At 40.8% G+C, this 24,276-nt stretch overlaps 2 protein-coding genes across 12 annotated transcripts in view; both read right to left on the bottom strand.

The window, feature by feature from the left end:
* Positions 1 to 5,524, bottom strand: part of Rap1 (RAS oncogene family member Rap1) — a 35,273-nt gene extending 29,749 nt beyond the window's left edge. For 3 of the 8 annotated variants that reach the window (XR_002671444.2, XM_086982084.1, XM_086982080.1), the window contains exon 1: positions 168 to 3,333. The gene's annotated coding sequence lies outside the window, so the exon portion shown is untranslated. Of the gene's footprint in view, positions 1 to 167; positions 3,334 to 5,405 lie in introns of those variants that run through there. The other 5 variants (XM_086982083.1, XM_086982081.1, XM_086982082.1 and 2 more) reach the window with 5 other exon arrangements.
* Positions 5,525 to 9,066: 3,542 nt separating this feature from the next.
* Cyfip (Cytoplasmic FMR1-interacting protein Sra-1) lies at positions 9,067 to 24,064 on the bottom strand. 4 transcript variants are annotated; one of them, XM_022792488.2, is made up of 11 exons: positions 23,877 to 24,064; positions 18,126 to 18,335; positions 17,647 to 17,826; positions 15,175 to 16,949; positions 14,411 to 14,596; positions 13,940 to 14,170; positions 13,243 to 13,438; positions 12,692 to 12,793; positions 12,387 to 12,509; positions 11,627 to 12,015; positions 9,067 to 11,290 (listed from the first exon to the last, which is right to left on the bottom strand). In XM_022792488.2, the coding sequence occupies exons 2-11, from the start codon at positions 18,333 to 18,335 to the stop codon at positions 10,858 to 10,860; spliced, it is 3,825 nt and encodes a 1,274-aa protein (XP_022648223.1). In that variant the 5' UTR covers positions 23,877 to 24,064; the 3' UTR covers positions 9,067 to 10,857. The 4 variants fall into 4 exon arrangements, with proteins under 4 accessions (XP_022648223.1, XP_086838205.1, XP_022648222.1 ...); XM_086982079.1 differs by lacking the exon at positions 23,877 to 24,064 and adding an exon at positions 20,340 to 20,608; XM_022792487.2 differs by lacking the exon at positions 23,877 to 24,064 and adding an exon at positions 19,176 to 20,333.
* Positions 24,065 to 24,276: the final 212 nt, after the last annotated feature.

Raw genomic sequence — 24,276 nt, 5'->3', positions numbered from 1 at the left:
ATTTGCTAAGTATAAAATATCTAATCTCTCTACGCAAACGAGTAGGGGACTTTTGTCTAGCAAGTAAATGGCTAATTTACACAGCCTATCCAGACGGTAGATTCACTGAACAGAAATCCTACGAGTAGTAGCAAGATCTTACCGCAATCACCACCCAATGTACCTACCTAGTGATGTAACGTCACGCAAAATGTCTCCTATTGCCTCGACACGCAACGCACGCACCTCCCCAGTCCATACGGCCACCGCATCGATAACACAGCGACTAACAAATATAATCGCCAGAGAGTTGTTATAAGAACGTCCACAACAATTTCCACTATAGCAATAAGCGACAGCGGCAACAGCCAACGAGTGGGTAATGATGTTGGGCACAACAAGACAAGAACAACGACGACGACGACGACGACGACGAATGTTTGTCGTCGCGCCCGCCGCAAGCGTCGTGACGGTTGCTGCTACTAGTACTACGTTAGATGTTCAGATTCGTCCACGAAAAGGGGGCCAACAGATCAACCCCCGGCTAAAACTAGCTAGTTAGCTAGCGTCAACAGACACTGCTCGAGTGGCTTTCCCTTCACAATTCCTGCTGCTTGTAAAGCTGATACTAATTAGCGGAGTTCGAGCCAGTTAGCTCGTTGCCGCCGCTTCGCTACCTTTATGTTGCTTACTCTGTTCGTGTTGCTACTGCTGCTGCTGCTGCTGCTGCTTTTTTCAGCCAATGATTTCGTTACTATCGGTTGCAACGCTGTCGGTCCTCAGCATCTAGCACGCTACTGTAATGCTATCGTACTACAAGTATTACTTACACTGCCGAAAGCAGGCAAACAATACAGATACTGTTCACCGCCTAACGTGCGCCCGTGCCGCCGATGCTGTAACTATTGCGGCTGTTCGCACTAGCCACACCAACAACAGCATTAAGTGAGCAGCAGCAGCGGCAGGTCTAAATCTCTCGGTAACAACAGCAGCAGCGGCAGGTCGTTCAGACTGCTCGGATGATGACGGCGACGAAGATTCGTTCCTAATCAACAACCAGTTCTGCCACCACAGGAGGGGCAACGGCGTAGCAATCGGCCCAGCAGGAATCAGCACCAAACACACATCGACCCACCGTTCACTGTTGAATCGCTTTCATCAGCAGAACTCTCTTACGACGGGTTACACGGGCACGGCCTAGCTAGAAACAGATAGGTTGTCCAAGCCAGCCAACGAACGGACGACTCTTGCAGAGCAACACACGCCTACTGCAGCCTACGGCCTACATACAGCATCACCCATAAACAGGCATAGAGAAACCACACCAACAGCCGCTGTCGGTGCTATTGTTGGCCGATTCGCGAAATTGACGGATGGTGCCGTCGATTCGACCCACACACGCGCTACTCGGCACTGGCCAAGAGCCGAACTAAGGGTGAGGTGCGGAGAGAAGCCGAATTAAGGGGGAGACAGGATTTGGCCGAAGGGTTGTTGGCGTTTTTGTCTTTCTACAGGTTGCTGGTGACAAAAATGTTGAACCCACATTCCGCGTAATCTAGCCAAATAGCCTAGGACTCGATGTGTGCGACCTAAAGCGTAGCTTGATTGCAGCTGGCTTTAGCGGTAACAGCGGTGAATCACCAGAAATTGTTGTCGATCTTGCTTCGGAGGGAAGGTTATGTTTTTTTCCAACTACTGATATGTCAGTGAAGCCTTGACGACATCATGTCTTTGATAGGTCTTCCACTGGAATCGGTGTTCAATAAAATGACTGTTTTTGTTTGAAATTTAAGTTAGTCGGCAATGCTGGACACGGTGCGTTGTCCGTTGAAAGCGTCATAGGTTGAAGTGACTACCGGTAGACAGCCAGACACGGGAACGAGGTAACTCGCTCGTTGATTCCGTCCAGTTGGACCGCTGGCACTCCCGGAACAATTACGACGATGTTGGCTATCGTACATCCGCTCGCTCGACCGCCCGCGCCCGCTAGGCCGACAACAACAACGACTATGATGTCAGCAATGTCCACCACTACAACCAACATCGTTATTGCACCCGCCTTAATCTGGACCACTAATACGACAATGATCGTGTTCTCTTAATTTCGTGACGACCGCGAAGAAACCTTGCAACTAGGGCAGTCGTAGTGGCGAAGGCCATCGCCGTTCCGCCGCAAGATAACAGCGACGGTGGGCGTAAGCGCGGAACAAGATAGCGGTGTTGATCCAATTACATAGTCTCGAAGAGCCTCGACTCATTGAATCATTGTTAAGGATAGGCGGTAAATGTTGGATCGTTCATTAGTTTAATACATGCTACTATTTTGTTACTCTCATTTTTGAGCAGGACGGTAACGCCGATAAAGGACCGTGACCACTGGCGGTGGCCAGGTGCTCGACGGCCGGCATAGGTTCAAAACAGGTAGACATAACGCTTCGGAACGGCAATACGGAATGAAATGTGGACTCGCAGATAGATAGAGTGACAGGTGAAGGGTAAAGGGGCCGAGAAAAGGCATCGAAGCTTGACAGAAACGATGGTACGCCACTCATTCACCGTAGGAGGGAGCGACCTGGAGCGTACGGTAAAATTTGGCCGTAAAGATAAAATCGGAGTTCGACAAGTCTCTTCTAATATACATGCACATATGCACTCGTGCAGAGAAATATGCGCATGAACAAAGGGACGTTGCTTGCCCATAATGACAGGTAGACGCGCACTACGGGTAAGCGCCTTACTACAGATTGAGGGCGGAATAGAGAAAGCGGGACACCTACGTCGCACTCCTAGCCCGTGATGGAGGCGATATCGCCGGTTGGCTGGCTGATGACGGACGCCGTAGTTCAGTATTAAGCCGTCCGCAGAGAACATTAGGCGGTGTCCATGTTAGTATCATAAACAACTAGGGATATATGTTGGTTAGCTGTTGGTACGTGCTGGTAAAACAAATACGATGCCCACATTGTGCGCATAGCTTGTACATGGAGAAAAGGCAAAGCAATACACACGAGCCGACCAACAGCAACTTGTGTATGCTTAGGGGCCAATTGGAAAGCCAAATAGTAAATGCAATAAGAGGATAGAAAGCGACGAGCGGGCCAGATGGCGATCGCGACGGAATTAACCAGAAAGCGCTGAAAAGAAAAACCCGAAGTGAAACTCGTTTTGCGGGAGATTTACCCGATAAGCAGTAATGTTTGTTGATAGCCCGTTTATATAGATGGCTCTTAATCTATGCTGTTAAAAGCTGTCGTTATCTAAAGCTAATGTAGATATTAAAAAAAAAATACGTATCCCTTGAGGATAATGGCCATGTAGGAGAGTTTCATTGATCAAAACTAAAGCTATGCGCACAATGTGGGCATCGTAGTGAAAGCGTAGCAAAAACGCTAGATTTCACTACACGTCAATTTCTGCCCCATGAAGAATTTCCATTTTATTTTAATGAAAATGTATTGTCAAGGTAGTTGTACATACCTGTACAGAGTAATAAATGAAAACTACAATATCAATAAATTGTCATTCCCCAGAAAATCTATAGCATTTTTTTTTTTACTCCATTATGAGTGAACAAGATGCTTGCTGTTATTGCAAAAAAAAAAAAAGCATTATGTACACAAAAAAAAAAAAAGGAAAAATGCTTGGCATAAAACTGTGCAGAAGTTGGATCTTCGATGAAATGCAAGCTTAATACGCCGCCTACGTTGCGCCTAAACGTAAATGAGCGTCCTCTAATTTGCTTATGGTTTTCAACGCAATAAATGTACGAAATTCAAATAGCGTGCTTTAGAGGTACTAGAATAGGTCGCCTATAATTATAACAACAGTTACTGACATAGTGAATAGGTTCGATGTTAAAGGCAAGACATGCTGTACAGTCATATCTGGTAAGCCGGGTAACAGACTAAAAAACACAGCAAAAAAATGTACACTAATTTTCGAATGAAAGCATCTATAAGTGTTTCGAGTGTTATGCTTCGTCCGACTTTTCAGAATTGCTTCCGACAATTGATCTTTTTCTCGAAACGAGGTGTATTTATTTAAACCCAGTTTCAAGCTTAGCCTATCTCACCGTATTTCCCTAAGCTAGGCAAACACGTTACAAACGACACCGTGATGAAAATACAGTGCAGAACAATGAACAAGGCGAAACAACGTGTAACAACGCATAAAAGTGGGAGCTGCTAAAACAAAACTTAATTAAAATGAGGGTATATAGAGGGGTTATAGAGTTGCAAAATGGCTGCCACCTCGGAGAGATTTGCCTTGTCAGTGCGTATACGTTTCTCAGTTATTTGCCAAACAACCCGAGCATTTATCTAAGTTGGAGGTTATTCCTATATTCTCTATTATAGAAAGCCGATCTATTTTAATTAAATTTAATTTGCATCCAACTAATTGGTTTTATAAAGCTTTAAAAAATATCCATTTACAAACGATTGTTATAATAATAAATTAGTATATTTTTTTAATGTAAGTTATATTGGGATGTTACGCATTGCCCTACATATGAGCAGCTTAGGTTCAGCATTTGGCCAAATTACCGGTGAGGTAAGTTTTGGACTTCGATGTATAAAGAAGTTCGTAAAAACGTTAACTATCTACATCGTACAACTTTGGCAGATTAAAGTGCGATCTTTAAATTTTTATCGAACTGTGCTTCGGAAACCTAGATTGTAAAAAACAGTTAACGTTAAAAAAGTTAATATATCTTTATGATAATTAAATTTTGTGGTCTCTTATCTATTTTAAAGAGATTTAACATTTGTGTTATTCCTCATTAGAGAGGAAGGTAGTCGAATGCTCTCCCCGTTCCTGCGACCGCCTCGCCTGCAATCCGAGTTTGGTCGTCTTTAAGAGTAAGGCAGCGTAATATGCATATTATAAATGCTTCCGGTAAATGTACACACTTTACATGAAGTTACGCGACCGCAGAGGAAATTAAGCGGCGTTTGGCGTTTCCTTTTACTATTACTTTAAAATAAAAATGTACATTTTTTGAAACGAGAATGAAATATGAAATTTTGAAAAAGGAGCCTCAGAGGATGCCAAGCATCGCTTGCTAAAATAGTGCTAAGCTGAAGAACCGCTAAGCTCCACTCCGACTTTCGAAGGGTAGCGAACCTCTAGTCGCCAACAAGGACTTCTTAACGATTATCTTGACTACCAACGACTATCAAGACTACACACGCGGCGTAAATCAGGTACTTCGAACAGTACTCTGAATTCACGAAATAGATACTTATATTCATTAAAGGAAACCAAGTAAAGAAAATTCCTTCAATAAAACGAAGCGAATTCTCGAACTATTCAATTTCGTGCACAATGATATCTTTCAGCGACGCTAATACCAGCGATGGTTGGTTAAAATTCTAGGCTTTAGCCGTTTCTAGATCCTTCGCTAAGAACAGGTCTGTTCAACTCACCTCAGTAATTTATTTTTCTTGAAATGGTGCAGCGGTAACGTGTTTGCCAACTTAATAGCACATGGACAGGTGATCTACGTTCGAAACTACGCAGAGTCATACCTCGGTTGATTGCGGAAGACATCCGTCGCAAGTAACGCCTAACGGCAGTGCCAAACAAAACTCGAAATTCTATTTATTTGGATAACACATCTCTGAGTACGTAATAAACTGTCGTAGTTGGATTAAATTGAAAACAACTTCGGAATACGTGAAATTGGAACACAAACACGCCTTTATTAACAATAAAAGTAAATAAGTGTGTATTTAAATCGAGTTTACGAATTTTATAACGAAGTGACAGCGGCAGCGTGGTGGAGAAAAGAGGGCTAAACGAAACAAAGTAGTAATAATGAATAACTAACGATTATAGCCAGGAAACATATCTTCTGTATTAAGAAGTGCAAACATCATATTGTTACGTTCAGGTGTGATTTTAATGTACAAGTATGGCACAAGAGCGAATACTGTTGAAAAGTGGAAACTATTTAAAAATGAATACATCGCATTAGGAAACCATCTTTCTGTCGCTGTTTACTAGCGTTATCGGTTGGTAAAAAGCCGCTGAACTTTCTGCCTTTCAGGAATTAGCTTAAAAAACTAAATACTTGGGATTTAAAAGTCTGACAATCGCGTATACGGTATAGCACATTTTAGAAAATGATATACCCTGTAGCCCGTTCTCTCCGGCAGGTATGATATACACGAACCCGATTATTTGTGTAATTAAGCGGCTTCATTCTATATAGAGCAGGCTCTATGTCCTTCAAGCCGATCAGGCGGAGCATGCACAAAAACATTACGTCTGATAATAGTTTCGACACGATGAGTCGCTTCGTAACCCCAATGGTGGCCTTACACACAGCCAAGGTACGATGCAATAACACGCGTTATTTCTCTACAAACGGGTACTTTCTGCATGTATGCTTGGCTCACCATGAACTGGTTCACACGCTCGTCGGAAGACAATCCTGGCTCTAAGGCTAGTCGGATATGCTTTATTATGGATATAAAACCCAAATTCAACTATTCGCGTATTCTATGAAACTCAAGAGTTTCCTGCGTTACACTTTATCGATAGCTTTTTCCACTCAGACGATAGAAGCTGCACTTGCTCAGGGCACCTTCCCTGACAAAAATAGATTGTCTACGTCCTGTCTGCATGAGTGTCGTTAGTAGTGCATCTGCTTTTTTCTGTTAAAGTGTGTCCTTGCAACATCTCTCTTATTAACCATATAAATCACGGTATACATATTGGTCAGTCTCAAATATCTTTGTCACAGTAGTATCGTATTCAACGATCTAACGTAATCGGCTAGTTTTCCTGTTTTTGATTTAGTGAAACTAGACAGATTGATTTTCTATTGCATAAGTTTGAGAGGTGCTGATTAAAAGCAAACAATAAATCTGAAAACGTCCTCGTTTTAAATACATCAGTTCAGCAATAATTATTTTAGGAAACTTCTGAAGAAGGCTTACTTTATAATTGCATGACTATTGGAACCGGCATAATGGTTTCAGTAAGTATCTAATGTAATAATAGGCTATAAAAGTTAGTCGACCGAATCGTTCTTTAAATCAAAGTATAAACTGACCTCGGCTTCAGGTTTGGCGAGGAGAAACTGACTTCTGAACGTGGTCAGAGGGTAAAACGCATGTCGATGGAGTGCATCCTGCACCCACTTTGTCTTTGGTAGAGTGAATGCAAGAAACACTCTATCGTAACGAGTTTTTTTCTCATACGTGATCCTTAAACATTGACGGGAGTGATATCTTAGCTTGAAACTAGATCCGAGTGCCCACCAGCACTTCAGGAGCTATCGATATTACAACTGGGATAAAGCGCACCACTTTTCAGTGATAATATCAATAGAATGATTTTTTTTATTATTGCCCGACGACTACAGGTCCTGGCATTCCCTAAGGCCGTGGTTTGTCATGCTACTGTTTACGACCAAGCTTTATAGAATTTCACGGGAGATAGATAGGTAGATGGATTTTTAAGCAGTTGGAAGCCCAGCTTTTTCTCTGATTGTTCTGCGGTTGATAAGGAACTAAAATCGGAATGATATACTTAGCTTGAAAAAATTTAAATAATAATAAAACGTTTTGTGGGAACGTTTTATTATAATTATCAACTTCAATAAATTCACGAGAAATACGCAACTAACCTAAACGACATATTCGAGAAAATGAAACCCTGAAATGGGAATTGTTTATGGCGGCTCAAAATTAAAAAAATTAGTTAGATACGTTTAGTTAGGTTTACCAAAAGATCTGTTAGAAAACAAAACAGATCTACTTACAGATATTCCTGTTTAGTAATAGTGGCGGCTTCTTGACAGACGAGGATTGTCGCTATGATTCGTTTTTCTTGCCTTCGTAGAACCTTCAGTCGGATAGCACGTGCAGCTGTATATTTCTCATTTTTGTAAACTCTAACAGTAAGTAACGAAATAGCTAAATTTTAAAGAAATTTTTTTTTTTTTAGAACTTTTAAAGAACTTTATAAATCGAGTTTCTACAAGCAGCTATCAATTCTGTGGTCCTTAGTATACCAAAGCTGAATTTATCAGATCCTGGAATATGCACCCCTAACACACCCCGGAGAAAATTGTTCAGTAAAGTCAGGTATGTCATATGACAATCATATGCAAACAAAGATAAAAAAATCGGCATGGTAATACTGAAATGCTAGAAAATGTCTTGGCACATAAAAGTTTCCAATATAAATTCAAGAAAACGATACGAGAACTCGGCTCTTTCCGTTACGCTAATCTGAATCGATAATACTACCACGAAGAACGACAACAGCCATGTACTTCACAATAACAGGATGAAACCTTGACGAAGGTTATCATTAAACCTGTCTGTCCATGAAGTCAATCCTTATCGCTAAAAAAACTCTGCCTATTTGGAAAACCTGCCTTCGAAGTTTCGTGGCGAATAGGTGTTCGAGTGGTGATTAAAATATGACACTTATTATTATCATATGTCCCTTGATTATAAATAAAGGGCTATTTGTACAGCGTTGAGCTAGACACAAATAGCTATGTATACGTACTACTAAACGATTTTTTTTGTTTATACGTATTACTATTGTGTTTAAAGCGTTCGCCGACATGCTTCAAAAAATTAGCATTACTATCGCTGTACTAAATAAAACCAGAATCGCTAAGCTTTTTTTTCTGTTCTGCATTATTTACTGAGACTTTAATCCCTGTAGGACATTATAGAGTTCTATGACTGATACCATTATTAAGTACTGCTTGACACGAATGGTTTCTGCTAGCTTTGAAACTAGACGAGCAGGCACTCCTGATGATAATAGGCGACCCCGTTACTACTCACAGGGATACGACATCGCAGTAAATTAGGCTCAGTCGCACCCTATAATAAGGCTAATAGATTTATGAATAGCGCATGTTGCAGGCCCGAAAACACCTTCACTTGCGTACCGTTTGAAGTGTACCAAAAAAATATCTACTCGTGCTCTATTTCAAAGTAGTTTACAAACGGCAATAAAATAAGGAGAGAAATTGGCATCAGCAGCGCGCGAACCAAGTTGAATTGACAGGCTTGCCTAAGTGACAAACCTTAAATGGAAATCAAGACGAACGAATAGAGTGCCAAGCGCTTCTGTTCTATGTATACTTTTCGACTTTATTGAACTTAATATAATATGTATAACATAGTTTATCTTACAGAAGGTACGAGGACGGAAATATTGCGCAGAATAGCAGATTTTTTCAATAGTTTGAATTGTGTTTCGTGCGTCTAAACATTGATGCGTACACGTTGTCCTCTCTATTTATAATAATAACAGTGATAGTGGTAATAATTGTTATTATTATAATGATAAATAAAAATAAGCCGGCCAAATCTTGTGGATACATTGAACGCTAACTCGTTCGTTGACTGATACACACGGAGGTAAAGAGGAAGCCTCGTTTTTTTATTATCATTACCGATTGCGCCACTAGAACCTGCCTTCGCGCATTCACATTTGCATCGTGTCATCTCGTCAAATAGCTAATTTCGACAGTGTTTGCTAGACATTGTTGAGTACTTGGTAACCTGTTGTAGAATGAAGTTCCACACACAGTAGGCCTTTATCATTTTGAACGACTTGCGACAGAATAAGACATTGTGCAAGCAAGGTGTTATAGTACTGTCCATGAATCTACAACAAGGCCGGATCTCAGATGCGTGTGGTTCTTTTGGCAAGAATACTTTTCCGTGCTTCATATTTCAAAATCATCATTTACAATACAGTAAATCAGCTCGCCAGATAATGTAAGCACCGCTCCGATTTGCCCTACCATATGTTAACACACAATTAAGTAAATTATAGTTATATTCTTACTGTAATGAAAAACGTAAAGTACCTTAATTCTAGAAAGAGAAAAAGAACACTGAAATAATGTCTGTCATTTCTATTGTTTCACAATTACTGATATCATTTTGAGTAGCATTGAGACTTTGATAAATTATCTCTTTTTCTCACGAATACATGCGTATGTATATATACACACAATCTGAACACCTTCATATGTTCGACGTACGCCAGCTAAGCTACAGATATTACTATATATTTATACTTTATAAATCCACAATAATAGAAGTTGAGTTTTCGTCGAAAAGTTATTTTCTCGTCTCCATAGTGATATCTTTTATAGGGCATAAAGAACAGTAAAAACGTTCTTAAATTGAGCCCGCCTGTTCTATTGCATATCAGTATAATGTGATAGTAATCGATGGGTTGTACAATCGGTATTAGTTACTCACTTAAGCACTAAGAGGTAGCACAAAGCCATCCTTTGACATTAATATCCACATAATCAAAGCCAATGCCAGCTCACGGCTTCCCCACCTATGTAAGAGTAAGGTTGCACCTCGTGACACCATAGAAATGAACACTAGAAGAGAACCTGCGGACATGAACTGCAGTTCGTATCATTACAATTATATTAATTCACCTTTTTTCTCATCGTAACGAGCTCGACGTTTTGTTAAAGGCTCATCTCGTTACGTATAATCTGTACAAGATGGAGTTGTGCTTTTAAGTTGTCTTATTCGTATTCGTCACCCCGTATCATCAGCGTCTCTGTGTGTATGTCTGAGCCTAGCATTTGATTCGCAAGTTTTGTTATTGCGCTGGAAATCGTTTCGCAGATCAGCACTGCTCAGTGTAGATATCCCGTCACTGTGCATTTTAAGGCCCTCCTGCACGGCAAACAGATTTTTGCGAAAAGAACACGTTCAAATTTGGCGCCATATTTTAATTAATTTCTGTTATGATATTCAATGTTACCCAGCTATGACTTTATTTTTTATGATAGTTATTGACGGTGTTGTACGTACTATGAGTTTAATGGCTTTTTTTGCTACTTTTCAGTACTTTAACGCTTTTCTACTTATTGTAGACGAGCTGATCGGAGCGCATATATATTGTAGCAGGCTGGTTGGCTCGGTTTTGTTGGCTCTGATGCACCGGTGGTGGATAACAACGGACATGTTCTACAGGTGGGAATCCCTCGGAGGCCTCATTCTTAAGAAACTTATTCAAAATGGCAAAAATTTGCGAATTTAAAACTTGAAAGCGGCGTATGCGATCCACCATCTTTTTGAGTGGGATCTGTTTCACCAACTCGTCTTTGCCATCGACTCGCTGTACCTTGAGTATGTGATAGCAGAAGTCGAGCGCCTCGAAGCGACGCTGCTGACCAAGAAGAGCAATCATTACACATCCCGCCCAATTGAGCCCTTCTCCAAAGAGCTGTTCGACAGTAAACTCGTTTTCGCCCACCGGGATGCAATAGACGAACTGGAGAGCCGACCACAATCTATAGCACACAACGATAAAACGCGTGTTAAACGAAGTTAAATGGATTGAATGCAGCAAGAGTGAAACAAGGCAGTCCGTTTGGCTGAAAATTCTTGAAATCTAGTTCTTTGACGTAAAATGAAAAACTGGACCTGGCGTCGAGATAATGAATGAGGCACAGAATGCACGGCAATATGAACACGTTACAGACAGCTCGATTTTGCCGCGAACAACACTTACCATGTTATATATATATATATATAGTTATATATATTATGGTTATGGTGAGCATTTCAAGAAAAGAGACGTACGAATGTCACCTTAGACTGCACGAATACAGGACCACAATACAAACCTGTGGAACTCGTCGCACTCATCAATATTCATAACTCCATTCTGTGGCGGCCCGCCGGTCCAAATCGGGTCATCCAGGAATGATCGTACTCGGCCTAGGATCACTTCGAAAACGCTGAGGCCACAACACAGTCGCTCCTTGGTAAGGAGATCACCTTCTTTGGCAATCGCTGCTTGTTTCGGACTGGCCAATTTTTCGATGGTTGGCACAACTTGCAAACTGGCGTACTTCTGCTCCTGCCTTTTCAGTTTGGTCTCTTGCTTTTCGCCATCTTTGCAGTGCGGTGTAGGCAGAATGTTTTGGAATGGAGCGGCATGCTGCAGATCGCACACCTCTTCCTGTGACAACAGTTGCTCGACTAGCATACACAAAAGTAGCGCATTGCCTACCTATCAAATAAAGCGCGATGATCATAGATCCGTTAGAAGACTACCTATAGTGACATGGAATCAGCGACTAGTGCAGGACAGACATCATAATATAAACCTTTATGTAATTTTCTAAGAATATTTTATTTAGGATGCGCATAGAAGTATTCTAAGAGTTACAAAAACTTCATATGGAGTGCACCTAACCAGAATGGTCGTATTAAGCAGTACGACGTCGAAAATATTAAGCAGATTCGAAAACAGTAATACATGTTAAGCTGAATGGTAGCCAGCTTAATTAATTCTTAAATATATAATTCCAGAAGTTGACTGTATTTACATATGAAAAAAATGCCATTGTCAAGGCTAACTGTGTTGCGATCCAAACGAACCTCTCTGAAGCTCTGGAACATATCCATTTTGACATCAGGGAACTGTACAATGTCGTTTAGCTGAGCCTGATAATAACCAAGAATTCCAGGTGAGCCATAATCATATCGCGGTAGACGACAAACCTGTGAAAAGTAGCGTAAAAAACGTGCTTCAGTAATTCAATTAAGCCTAGGTTAATGACGTTCTTTGGATGGTTCCTTTCAAATCAAATCGAGATATTTATTTTTTGGTGCTGTGATGCAAAGTTGTTTGTACGCGTTGCAAAATTTATCGTTAGTTCAGTCAATAGATTTATTTCATTCACCTTGGGCATGACATTTTTTAATGTCTTGGCATACTGTAGAATTGTGCCCTGGATGAGAGATTTAACGACCTTAAGTAGTTCTTCCATGACTACCGCGATTCCCTAAAAGTGAAACACACATTTAAACAATTGGTGGTCAATTCGGCTAGTGTATACACATAACCGTTGCAGTGACGCTTCAGAGGGGCACCGTTGAGTTTTCGAATTATGTACGCCGTTGGCCGCAGCTTATGCTCCACATGATGTGTTTAGAGAAAGAGCATGCAAGTTCTGCTATTCGATGAACTAAATTGTAGCAAGGCTCGTCCCGAAAATATTAGCTTTCACTAAAAAGGTCTGTTTGAATAAATTCTGACACAAATTAGTTGTCAGTTTCCTTACACCGTATAGGTTCAATGTGTCAACTAAGTGTTCTGCGCGTCAGGCATCTTTGTGTCTTGTAGAATTTTTGTATTTCCGTTTATGTAGGTTTCCGAGTGTATTTTTGAATCTTTAAGTTTGCAGGTTTCGGTTGCTTTACGTAAGTCCTAAGTAGGGTACATGATTGCTACCTGGTATCCGAGAAGGCGGCAGAGAGAGCGAAGGTGTGGTGGCCCGATAAACTTGGCATAGACGGCAAAAATAGCTGTGTAAGCGACGTTCAAACTTTTGCTTCCGTACAAACAGTGTGGTTGGGCTGATGGTGGCTTTTCCCGCTCAAGTTTCTGGCCGAAACTCATCGGCCCACGGATATTCACAGGGACGAACCTGGAACACGAAGTACAGTCGAAACAAATAGTTTACGGGGTATTAGCTACAATCAGTTTTGCTCTTTATCAAGGTTTGTGAATTAATTTGATGGATCTGCTACTAGCACATCACAATAGATATTACCCTTATTGTTAAATATTTAGTTTGCTTGCTGCTTACATTATCGCGTCGTACGTACCGTTTGCCGTACAAATGGTATCAATGAAAAGAGCTATCCAGCGAAAAGAAGACCGGTGCAGGTGAAACGACAAATAGATCTATTCCTCACTACTCATTATCGTACACGCGGAAGTGAAAAAATTACCAGCAACCTAAATCTTCTATGGTCTTTCGATTAGGAAAGTTCATTTCAGGCAGTGGCTTAGTTGAAAATAGTAATAAAACCGTTATTTGTACCCATAAATTTGTTTGTACGATTAAACAGTAGAGCAGTGTCTCGTAATGCCCTAAGGCCACATACAATAATTACGTCGTCTTGTCATTATCTCCTTTTCATACCTATTTGTAGCGGCATTGTAGCAGTAATTAGGAAGAAATTCATAATTGAGCTCCCAGAACGTGTGTAGACAAATCCGACCATACGGAGCCAAAACGTTGTGATTAGCCTCACGAAGCTGCGCATCAAATGAGTCCAGTTGAAGATGCTTGGAAAGTAGTTGGTGCGCCAGCCGATTTATCGACAGCAGCGCCTCGAGTTCTACGATGCCGGTGATATTTGATGATTCGAATCTGCAAAGAAGAAATATACTGAAGAAGTAAGTTTACTAAAGGAAATGTGTAGCACACAGCAACTGCTTAAAGTTGCACAGATCCTATTCTCTCTTAAGATCTAGTCTTCATACTTTAGCCAAAACAGACAATTTTCTCTAGAATTTTTATTTGCTGCGTTTAAACGATCGATTTAGCAAACAGGTTGTGATATGACGAGGGGCAAATATTTTGTCGCGTTCTGAAATGTAGAATGTATACCTTTGAATGGCAAGATTAAGGCTTTTAAGCATAGCATCATTAACGCGTTGTGCGATAAGTCGATTGAGGTCGATGGATCGGCCAAGCAGCTGTACGTGTCGTTGCTTCAGAAGAGTTTCGTAACGATTCGCCTGTGGATAAGGGAACGATGTTCCACCAGCCTGGATCATACATTCCGCACGGAACCTGCAGGGAACAGAAACCGACAAGAATTAATGCGACATAAATAGTTAAAAAAGGAAGCGGAACACCTAGAACCTGATCATTAAAACGTTTCGTTTGGCGGACAACCTGATAGAAACAAAAGTAACCTAACCCAATATTTCACGGCCCACTAATAAATGAAGATGTTTACTAGTACTCAATTCTTTATATTAAAGAAGGAAATTTATCTTCTCCGCTTAGCCTACCCTTTCTATAATCTTCTTTCTTGTTTCAGATTACAGAATAGACAAAAATTTACTAACCGTATAGACCAAGTCAATCATAAGCTAAAATATATATTAGAGATAGTCGTCCAATTTGCTCTATAAAGAATGCTACTTTTGGGCAAACGGACATTTTAAATATGCCGGCTCAAAGGGGAGACCCAAAACCGCCTTCGTAACGTGAATCCTTGTTCTATTACGTTTTATTTGTTTGCTGCCTTTGGTATCGGTCGGTTAACTGGTCTACGGTTTGACGATTACTGACAGTAATAATACGTGTAAAAGAACTACTTAACACTTAAAGCCATAAAAATACCTAACGGTTTCGTTCATTACCTCTTGTCGAGCAAAATACTGCCTGCTAAGTGTTTATAATACGCGAAGATTTGATCCGACAATTTATAGGCGAATTGATCGAAGCACAAATTAACCTCGGCTTCGACTTCGTCGTAAAGGAACTGCTTTTTGAACTTGGTCAGCGCGTAGAAAGCTGAATCATTATACAGGTCGAGCGGATATAGAACGCACTCCATCATGGCAGGGTTTTTCGTCGTCAATATGTGGTCCGTAAGGATCCACGGAAGAGACATTTCTATGGGAAACTGGATCCGTCTACCCATTGTCATCTCAAGATAGAACTCGCGGTACCACAGCTGGGACAAATCACAACATTCCTGCAATGTCTGCGAGAAATTAAGCAAATAATTCCAATAAAATGATTGCTTATGGAACTTTTCGATATCAGCCAAGGACGCGGCGTCCAAGTCTTTTCGAAGACTACGTTTGGTTCCGCTTTTGTCTGCGACCAAACTTTCCAACATTGTACGAACCATATATAACTGAGTACTTGAAGGTCCTACGTTTCGTCTAGGTGCCTTAATTTCGTATTCGGCATCCTTTTTCCCCTTGAGCGCCGGGTCTTCGCTTGGCTCATAGCCACGCATCCAGTCGGCGCATGTCTCTCGTACAGACTGCACAATAGATCTGACTACTTCCTTTTTATTTTTCACGGCTTTCCGTAGTGGTTCCCTGAGATTCAACTGGACGAACTGTTGAAGCTCGAAGTAAACATGCCGGCGCGCAGCATCGGTAAATACTGTTTCCATACGGCTCATAAGTACCTGAAGTCCCTTAATCATTGCGATTACCTCGATGAGAGCGAACTTTTCATCGGGTGAGTAGTTATATCGGGTTGCCCGTTCATACTCTTCAGCGTCTGGAGGACAGTATTGTTTGTTAAGGGTAGGATCTGTAGGGTGCATCAATTTCCACGAGTATAGCTCCGTAACATGACAAGTCCAGTTGGACAGCAGCTGCAGTCCCGATAAAGCCAACTCCGAGAGCTCACGATTTTCATCATCAGTGCGAGGTGACTCCTTAACCGTGGTGGTCACTTCGTTTGAGTGGCGAGCCAACTCACTAATATAACGCGCATATTCATCGCGGATCGGCTGCAGATTTTTCAGTAGGTCACTTTGCGGCGATGGATTCGTCGAAGATGACAAAGGCCAATTTTTCGCGTCAAAGTGAGCCGAGTGTTTAATGTAGTGGAAAGGCGAAATCTGCATGTCACCGAATAGTGGCACCATTTCAAGGTTCTTCAATATGCGGTCCATTTTGGCAATGGACACTCGTTTCTTCTGATCCAGTTTGTTTATATTAGCCACGTTTCCATCAATGAGAAATGAGCCGAACCCAAGGACTTTGACGAGCATGTGTTTCTCTGATGGTAACATGTACATATGCGTCTCTAACATGTGTACCGATGTGTGCAGAATGTCCGCCAGTAGCTCCTCATATCCGGGGATCTTCTCAAGAGCCTCCTTTAGTTGGTCGCGGATCTTATTCTGGGTGGCCAGGAACATTGATAGGTTTTGTGATTCCTGAAGTTGTTGTGAATCCGCCAACACTTTAAGGAATTGCGCGGCTCTCCTGTAGGTAGCATAGTCATTCTTTACAGAAGATTTCATGTTTTTGAGCTCGTCAAGAACAGCGAACATGTTGATAAATTTGCCGAGGGTAAGCAGGTATGCTTCTGACACAAAGTCTTTACGTTTTTCCGTATGACAGAGCCGTTTCACCTCGGCTGTGAATCGCTCAATCGCCTTACGCTAAAGACCAAACAAAAAACATTATACCGCTATCATGTTAATCACTGTCAATTATATTTTCCTACGACCTCTGGGAACACATATGAGATGTATGTTAGATAGTGAAAAGAAACGTAATTCCCATTGCATTAGCGATCAGCTTTTATAGTAGCCCATGTGTAAAGAAAATCGCACATAAAACATAAGTTAAAATCAAATATGACATTTGCCTCCAGTTTACATCATCATATAAGAGCTCTCTTGAATGGCTACTTTTACAAATAAAATGATTTTTTGTATCCCACACTAAACAATGGCACATCTGTTAATGTTTGTAATAGGCTCGCGTTTAACAGAAAATTCAGAATCGGTCAGAACATTCAGAAAGTTTGTATTACTTGATTCCCTAATATCTGTTTCAAACTGACAACCTCTGCAAAAGTCATATAGCTACAGAGACGTCTGAACTGAGAGAAATTGATTCGAAAAGTGATCGGACAGTTCTCTCAAAAAAGGTCGCATATTTTGAGCAAATCTACAACTCATCCTCACAACGGCTATTCCGTTATTTGATATATTTTCGTTCTTAAAAAGCTTTTTCTATCTGAACGAAGTTAACTTGCTATAATTATATGTACGCAGTTTTCATATACCTAACCCCTAGGTGTTACATTTTACTGTACAAATATTCAACTGATATCTTAAATCAAATACTCACTTGGAAGTACATGAAATTAAGTAGTTTTCGCACTTCTGGTTTGAGAACTTCCACAGTCTTTTGATAGATTTCGACCCTGTTCGGCTGCTCGTTACTTTTCGGCTGTGGAATCGCTCTCGAACAACAGCGCCAGGTATACAGCATCACCGCATGCTGCTCTCCTTGCTCTAACATTTCGTTCTAAAGTATCAAAAAATAACCAGGTAATAACCAACTTCACGTTTGAGTAACTTGAGATTTACTTTTAGTTTAGACTTTTAGTTTGCAAAATTAAGTTCGTATACGTTTTCCACATATAAATGATGGCTATGTGACCTATGTCGGTTATAATTCCAGATCGATGTGTTATATCCTGATTGTGCTACATATATTTGTGGAATTTTGCGTTGGTGACATTTACCGATAATACTCATTTAATAAAAGGACTTGCTAGCCAAATATTTATTTTTATCTATGTGTTTCTTTGAAGATAAAAATACCAGTTCAGAATGCACGGTAGCCTCTTCGATATATTTGGCGACGCCGGTCACAAAAGCGTTCCGATCTTCGAAGTTTGTGTCGAAGTTGGCGTGATAAACAATTGAACATGGTAGGGCCTCGATGCAGGGTTGCTGATCCGGAAGAGGAAGCTCATCCAAAACATCTACATTGGACAACGCATCACCCAATGTTACCTCCGCAACCGCCATCTAATATTAAGGTAAGAAAAGACAAAAGTTTTATTTTAGATTACGATTTCTAAGTGCATTGCATATTCGCACTTCAAAGATCTCTTCTAATCTGCTCAGTAGAAATACACACGGTCAATTTATTCAGGTTCAAGTTAGTAATACAAAATGATGGCAACACACCTCATGAAGCAAAGATTAAGATGTACACAGCAGTCAAATAATCGAGCATTGAGCTTTACGTCCGGTACTGCCAATAAGAAGAGTTTAAAACGGCTAACCCCTAGTACGAAACAAAGTGTTTTTATGCCAGTTTTTAAACCAGGGCTACAATCATATTCTTGAGATTAGTAAGCCAATACGTCACCGCTGCACTATTACGAAGACAAATGTACCGATCAATTATATAATAACACAATTATAAATGTGAAAGTTATATTACCAAGTACTAACAAAAGCAGACCTAAATTAAGCACTGCCTTAGCTCAAATCAATCTGCCCATTAAGCGTAACCTCTTATGTATAATACACACATATATTAGCACAAATGATGATCGATGAAATTCACACATTCGTACAGGTTTCTATAATTAAAAACAGACCCTGATTGTTTAAAGAACATTTTTCTTTTAAATTTCGTTTAAAGAACAGATTTCTAGGTTTGCTGGTATCACGCCACAAAGACTGAAGAAGTTTTATTTTTAACTCATCGGCAATTTTCAAGGTGTTCAGTATGCTGTTTTCTGCTTACTCTATTTTGTAAAATAAATAAGTAGTGAACTTTGTATGTACTATACAGCAACGTCGATTGATTAAATGTTCGATAAAATAGGGATATATTGAACTGTTAAGCTGGGTCACCTTGACGCTAGATCTAGACTCATGTCTCGGCGAAAGCTCGCAATATAAGTGTTCAGTCGGAGCATCTTGTCGAAGAAACATCGATAAAGGTCCTTCACTATTATCATCGTTTGTGTCTGTTTGATCATATTCACTGCCCCTGCCCCAGGCTGGTGTTATCGGGACGTTGTCAGATGGCAATCCAAGCGAGTCTTCAAAGTCTGCAGGAGCACTAACGAGCTCTACGAGATTGGCAGCTCTCTGACCAGCACCATCATATACTGCATCGTAGGCAGGGTCCTCCACTTCGATAGATACTCCCGGAGCAGTACTATCGGTGGCGGTGCTACTGTTTCCTATCGTTCCGCTGTAAGGGCCTTTTCTGTTTGGCTTAATAGTTAAAGATGTTTCATCAGTTCTTAGTATAGCTTCTGTTTCAACATCTGACACATCATTTGAAGAAGGTAGGGGAAGCAAAGAGCAAGACGCATCCTTGTTACGAGAGGGATTGCCTGACGTAGGTGGGAATTTCGGTAGAAAATCCAGGGCGTTAATTAACAGGTCTCTAACATCAATTAGCGGGGGTGGCGGAGTAGGAGGTGGAGGCGAAGTTCGGCCAGGGGGATTAAATGAAGACATGCCGGTTTCAGCACGAATTTTTCAGACGCACAACCAGTCTATGCTAGTAGCTCAGGGACGCATCGAAAAATTTTTGATGTTCGTAGCAGCACACACATAGTAAAACAACAAACACCAAGATTCAGATAATGAACGTTGTTAGCTGCATAAAAAACCACAAAAAATATAGCGGGCACTTTTCAAGTGAACAAATTTTTCACTAAGTCAAACTCTTTGTTTCCTTTCTTTTTTCATTTAGAAGCTGACATAGGGAGTTACAAGGTTAACAGTAGATCGTATCGTCCCGAAGTCATTTATTAAACGAAGCCACATCGAATACCAACCAAGCGCGCCCAAAACACATCCGTAATAATATGGGTCTGTCTGGATGAGCTCACTCGAACCGACATCATATATAAGCATAACCTCTAAGCTAATTTGTGGGGATTGCAACGCTGGCATTAATCGTTTGCTAATGGGGACCGATCAGTGCTTTAGCAAGCGTTACATGCAGCCGCTACTCATCCTCAGGAAACTCCAATTAACAGTAGACATATAGCTGCTTACGGCGGCTTGTGGCTATACTGCACTATTAAATTCGGCTTGGCTCGTGCTAGTCCCTTTTTGGGGCTAATGGTGGTTGGTTGGTGAACGCGTACGTTCCCTGACGTGGCGAGTGTGATGATGGGCCAGCGCCGGCTTCCGAGGGTGATTACTTCACCGCAAAAATAGAGACAGTTCTCTCGCGTACTGTTCTAGTTCATGTAACGGAATGCAGCAATGACGACGAACTCTTTTTTAGAGGCGCATACACAGCACGCTGGCTCACTGAACAAGCACATTCGCGATCTACGTACACGTCGCTGGGCGCTCATATGAGTCACAACAGTGTCCAGCTCGCTTTTCACTCTCCATTTCTCTTCCTCTTACGTGTCCTGCCCGGATGATTCGTCCGTAATTGACACCGCGTTCGTTAGCTGGCGCTGCAGGATTAAAGTTTGTTAACGCTCTAACCACATTCAATCAGTGGCAAGCCAAATGAAGAATCGCACACGTTTCTTCTATTACAGCTGAAGCAGCTATGGACCGGCGACAGCGAATATCACCAGCAGGAAGGGAGTAGGCAGCATGTCGCTGGCACTACAAGGTTATTGAAACCTATTCCCGTTTAAGAAATACGACCAGTTTATTTCAGACTGTTCATTAAGAGACTTGACCGATACAAAGCAATTCCTTACAACACACGGATCGGACTAGTTTTTTGTGAGTCGCTAGGGTCTCACTTAGGAATTCGGCCAAAACGTTTGTGCCTAGAAGGCAGGTCATGTTTTTCCACGTAAAGCGTAATGTTGATTAAGCTAATCATGCTAAACTGAAACCAGCAACTTGTTTCGTTCAAAATCTATGTTGCACCACCGTTTAGAATCACCAAGACGACCATCAGCGTCATACTTGAATATGCAATTTTTTATTTTTGTGAAAACTGCATTCATGGAGAACTCTCTTTAAACTATATTGTGGAGGAACGTATAAAGTTATGTCTATTTGGCAATAGCCGGCTGCTATTCGATATTACCTTTATAATAATTGTAAGTGCCTCTAGCAAACGTGTAAAACGTAAAATAGGATGTGTTTAATAGCAAAACAGGCACGGGCAAATGACATCCTGGTTGCTGCGGCTGCTACAAACGGGAATTGCTGGTTAATTTACTTTATTTGTTACTGTTGCCGCTGCCTGTGACGGTGGCCATTAGAGACAAACACTATATGCGACTAAGCCGCCCACCAGTCCCCCGGCAACGATTCGATGAAGGTTGTAACACGAGAATGTCCATTAAGTAACAACCGCACTGACGGTGATTGCAGCGAACGTGTCACCGTGCTAAGCTGGTGCCAATGGCCAAGCAGATCAGTAAATACTGGAAACTTCATAATAGCAATCGTTCATTCTGCCGATGATATAATTATTGTAAGGATGTTGCTCTTATAGATGTCGCTGTAAATGCTGACGATATGATTCGTGTTGACGTTTTTCCAGTTGTTATTAACGGTTCCAGGGGCACCTTCCAACCAAGTTTTTTCTTTTTAACAGAAGTTGTGATTGGTTGTGTGATCAATGCAAGTCGTACATGACTAATTTGTCTCGATAAAGTGGATGGGGTTGGGCACGGTGTCGCAAATAGAACTGGAGATGCTGCAGTCCGATTATTAAAAGTTATATGCCAAACTGAGGCACCCAGGGCGAAAAAGGCTATAACGTAGAAGTTTGCTATCCATTTAGATTGAAGATGTGGTTAAAGTTTAGTATTTTCAACATTTTTCCGCCGATACATTGTGCTGATTTCAAAGGTGTAGAAAAGTTGTTTTCTTTAATGAATGTAAAAAAAAAATACTAGCCAGTCCAATACCACAACAATCGGCGCCTCATCGTCTGGTTTGAGCACGATGCTGGCCTTAGGAACTTTTTAATGACCTGCTATTAGCGGGATAATATCTGAACACAAACTTACGAACTCCGAACGACTGGAATATATATGAAAAGGAGTTTACCTGAGTGTCTCTTGATAAATGAAGATAACGATTGCAATTGTCTTGTATAATGTAATGAAGGTTTGTTAAAGTCGATGCAATAAAAAGCATCAAACTTGTTGGGCAATTTTGTGTAATTTGGCTCTAAGAAGCCACCAACGCCTACCGAAAACATTTTTTTTTTCAAAAACGAATATGGACAACATACCAAATGTATTTGTCTTTACTTCGCTACGCACAAAGGAGAGTATGCTGAAGTTATGATATCTATCACTCGAAAATCACGGACCGACGAAAGCACAGAAGGAAACAACAGGAGTGATTCAGTGCACCTTGTTTGGATTGTTAGGGCTTGCACTTCATCCTTTATCTAGACATTGGATTTAGTGTGCGATAGAGACAAATGTGCTCAAATTATCAGCATATCGCTAATGAATGGAGGTTATCTTTCCTAGAATATACAATATTCATACATTTCACACAGACAATTTGATTATCGGCTTAAGTTTGATACCTCGAAAGTTTACAACAAAATGAAAAGATACAGGCTAATTATATAATTTTCCAACAACTCCACATATTCAAGTAATAAAGATATGATATTTCTTTTGTAATTTGTGGTGAACAGTGTAAGCGAGAATTTGTTGCATACTTTCTAAAATCGAACGAAGACGACGTTTTTTCGCGGTTAAAAAATACAGTTAGTTTTAGTTCTTTTATTTTAGTATTCATTATTGTTAGTGTAAAATATACTCACAGAATTTAAATTGATGGCTAACTGATCGAGAACCGCAATTGAACTAATTAGATATGTAAGGTCTTTCATATTCAAGGACCATTCATAATCCATAATTGTAAATATGTTAATCTATAAAGATTCATAGATAGCAATATTAAATGAAATAATAGATGGCCTAGCAAGACGTGTCTGCCTAATTTAGGTCCAACCTTCAAACTCATCGACTAAACCATCGTTAAATGCATTAACGGCTTTCGAATAACAAAGCGCTAAAGACAAGCTGATATTATATAATATTGTGCAACCGACGCCAACTACCTGCTCTGTGTCACGCTTGTATTTTGCTATTTCTATTCTATTCGTTTTCCCTTGCTGTTTATTCTATTTGTTAAATATATGAAAGTAACTGCTAAGGTAGCAACGGTTAGCTATACAAATGTACTAGCAGCTGATAGGCGACATCTGACCGGGTCTGCATTATTTCCGGATCTATTTCCATCTACTATTTTAAGTGTGAAAACCATTTTGTCATTTAATCGATTTGGGTGAATTTTATTGGGTTTATTTCTGCAACGTTCTGGAAAGTAAGAAGCATCGAGATTGTATGCGGTGATACTTAGCCTATTCTCGATATGCACATTCTAAGAAAAAAAGAAATGACTCGCAAAGAACTTTGTTTGGCTGATGTTTTATATGTCGGCTCTTTATGCATAGATAAACAGGGGCGATAAAGAAAGTCCCATCTTGACACTTCACTGAATCTGGTTTCGAAATGTCAGCATTGGCACATGCTCCTGAGGAGGTTAATAGTATAGCTACCCTCAACAAAGACTGACCTCGAAGGCTGCGCCGTCGCAGAGGCTGATTGAGCTCCCTCAGAAATCTATTCGAACGTCAACTTCGTGAAAAATAGAATTTTTCTTATGGCACAATAAATGTATAGCAAATGCATACATTCACACACACACACACACAATCCTCATCGCTGGCACAAGCAGTTGTTACATTCACATAGTACTACTATTTGTCCAGATTCCGCACCTTCGAAAGCGACGGAAGGCGGCGTATTCCCATGCTTATAAACCTCATTATCGCACGGAGGAAGTCGCACTGCTCCGCACTCACCGGCTGTGACATAATGAGCATGGATTTGAATTGGTTTTGTGGGACGACAGGGCTTGAGCAGCCTACCAAGACACTCTGAAACAATGTTCACCGCCAGGACCAGACTAAAAA

Source organism: Varroa destructor, unplaced genomic scaffold (assembly GCF_002443255.2).
Source record: "Varroa destructor unplaced genomic scaffold, Vdes_3.0 BEIS01000002.1, whole genome shotgun sequence".
Taxonomy (NCBI): domain Eukaryota; kingdom Metazoa; phylum Arthropoda; class Arachnida; order Mesostigmata; family Varroidae; genus Varroa; species Varroa destructor.
Note: the sequence above shows the minus strand (reverse complement) of the source record. Positions and strands in the feature narration are given on the sequence as shown.

What these genes read in the sequence shown, in the direction of transcription:
- Cyfip (XM_022792487.2), bottom strand. Translation starts at nt 19,793, where the DNA reads ATGTCTTCATTTAATCCCCCTGGCCGAACTTCGCCTCCACCTCCTACT. An exon ending in CTTAATCTTGCCATTCAAAG is followed by an intron (nt 14,171 to 14,410) that starts GTATACATTCTA and finishes TCTTCTTTGCAG; the next exon opens with ATTCGAATCATCAAATATCA. An exon ending in GCCGCCTTCTCGGATACCAG is followed by an intron (nt 12,794 to 13,242) that starts GTAGCAATCATG and finishes TTTCACTTTTAG; the next exon opens with GGAATCGCGGTAGTCATGGA.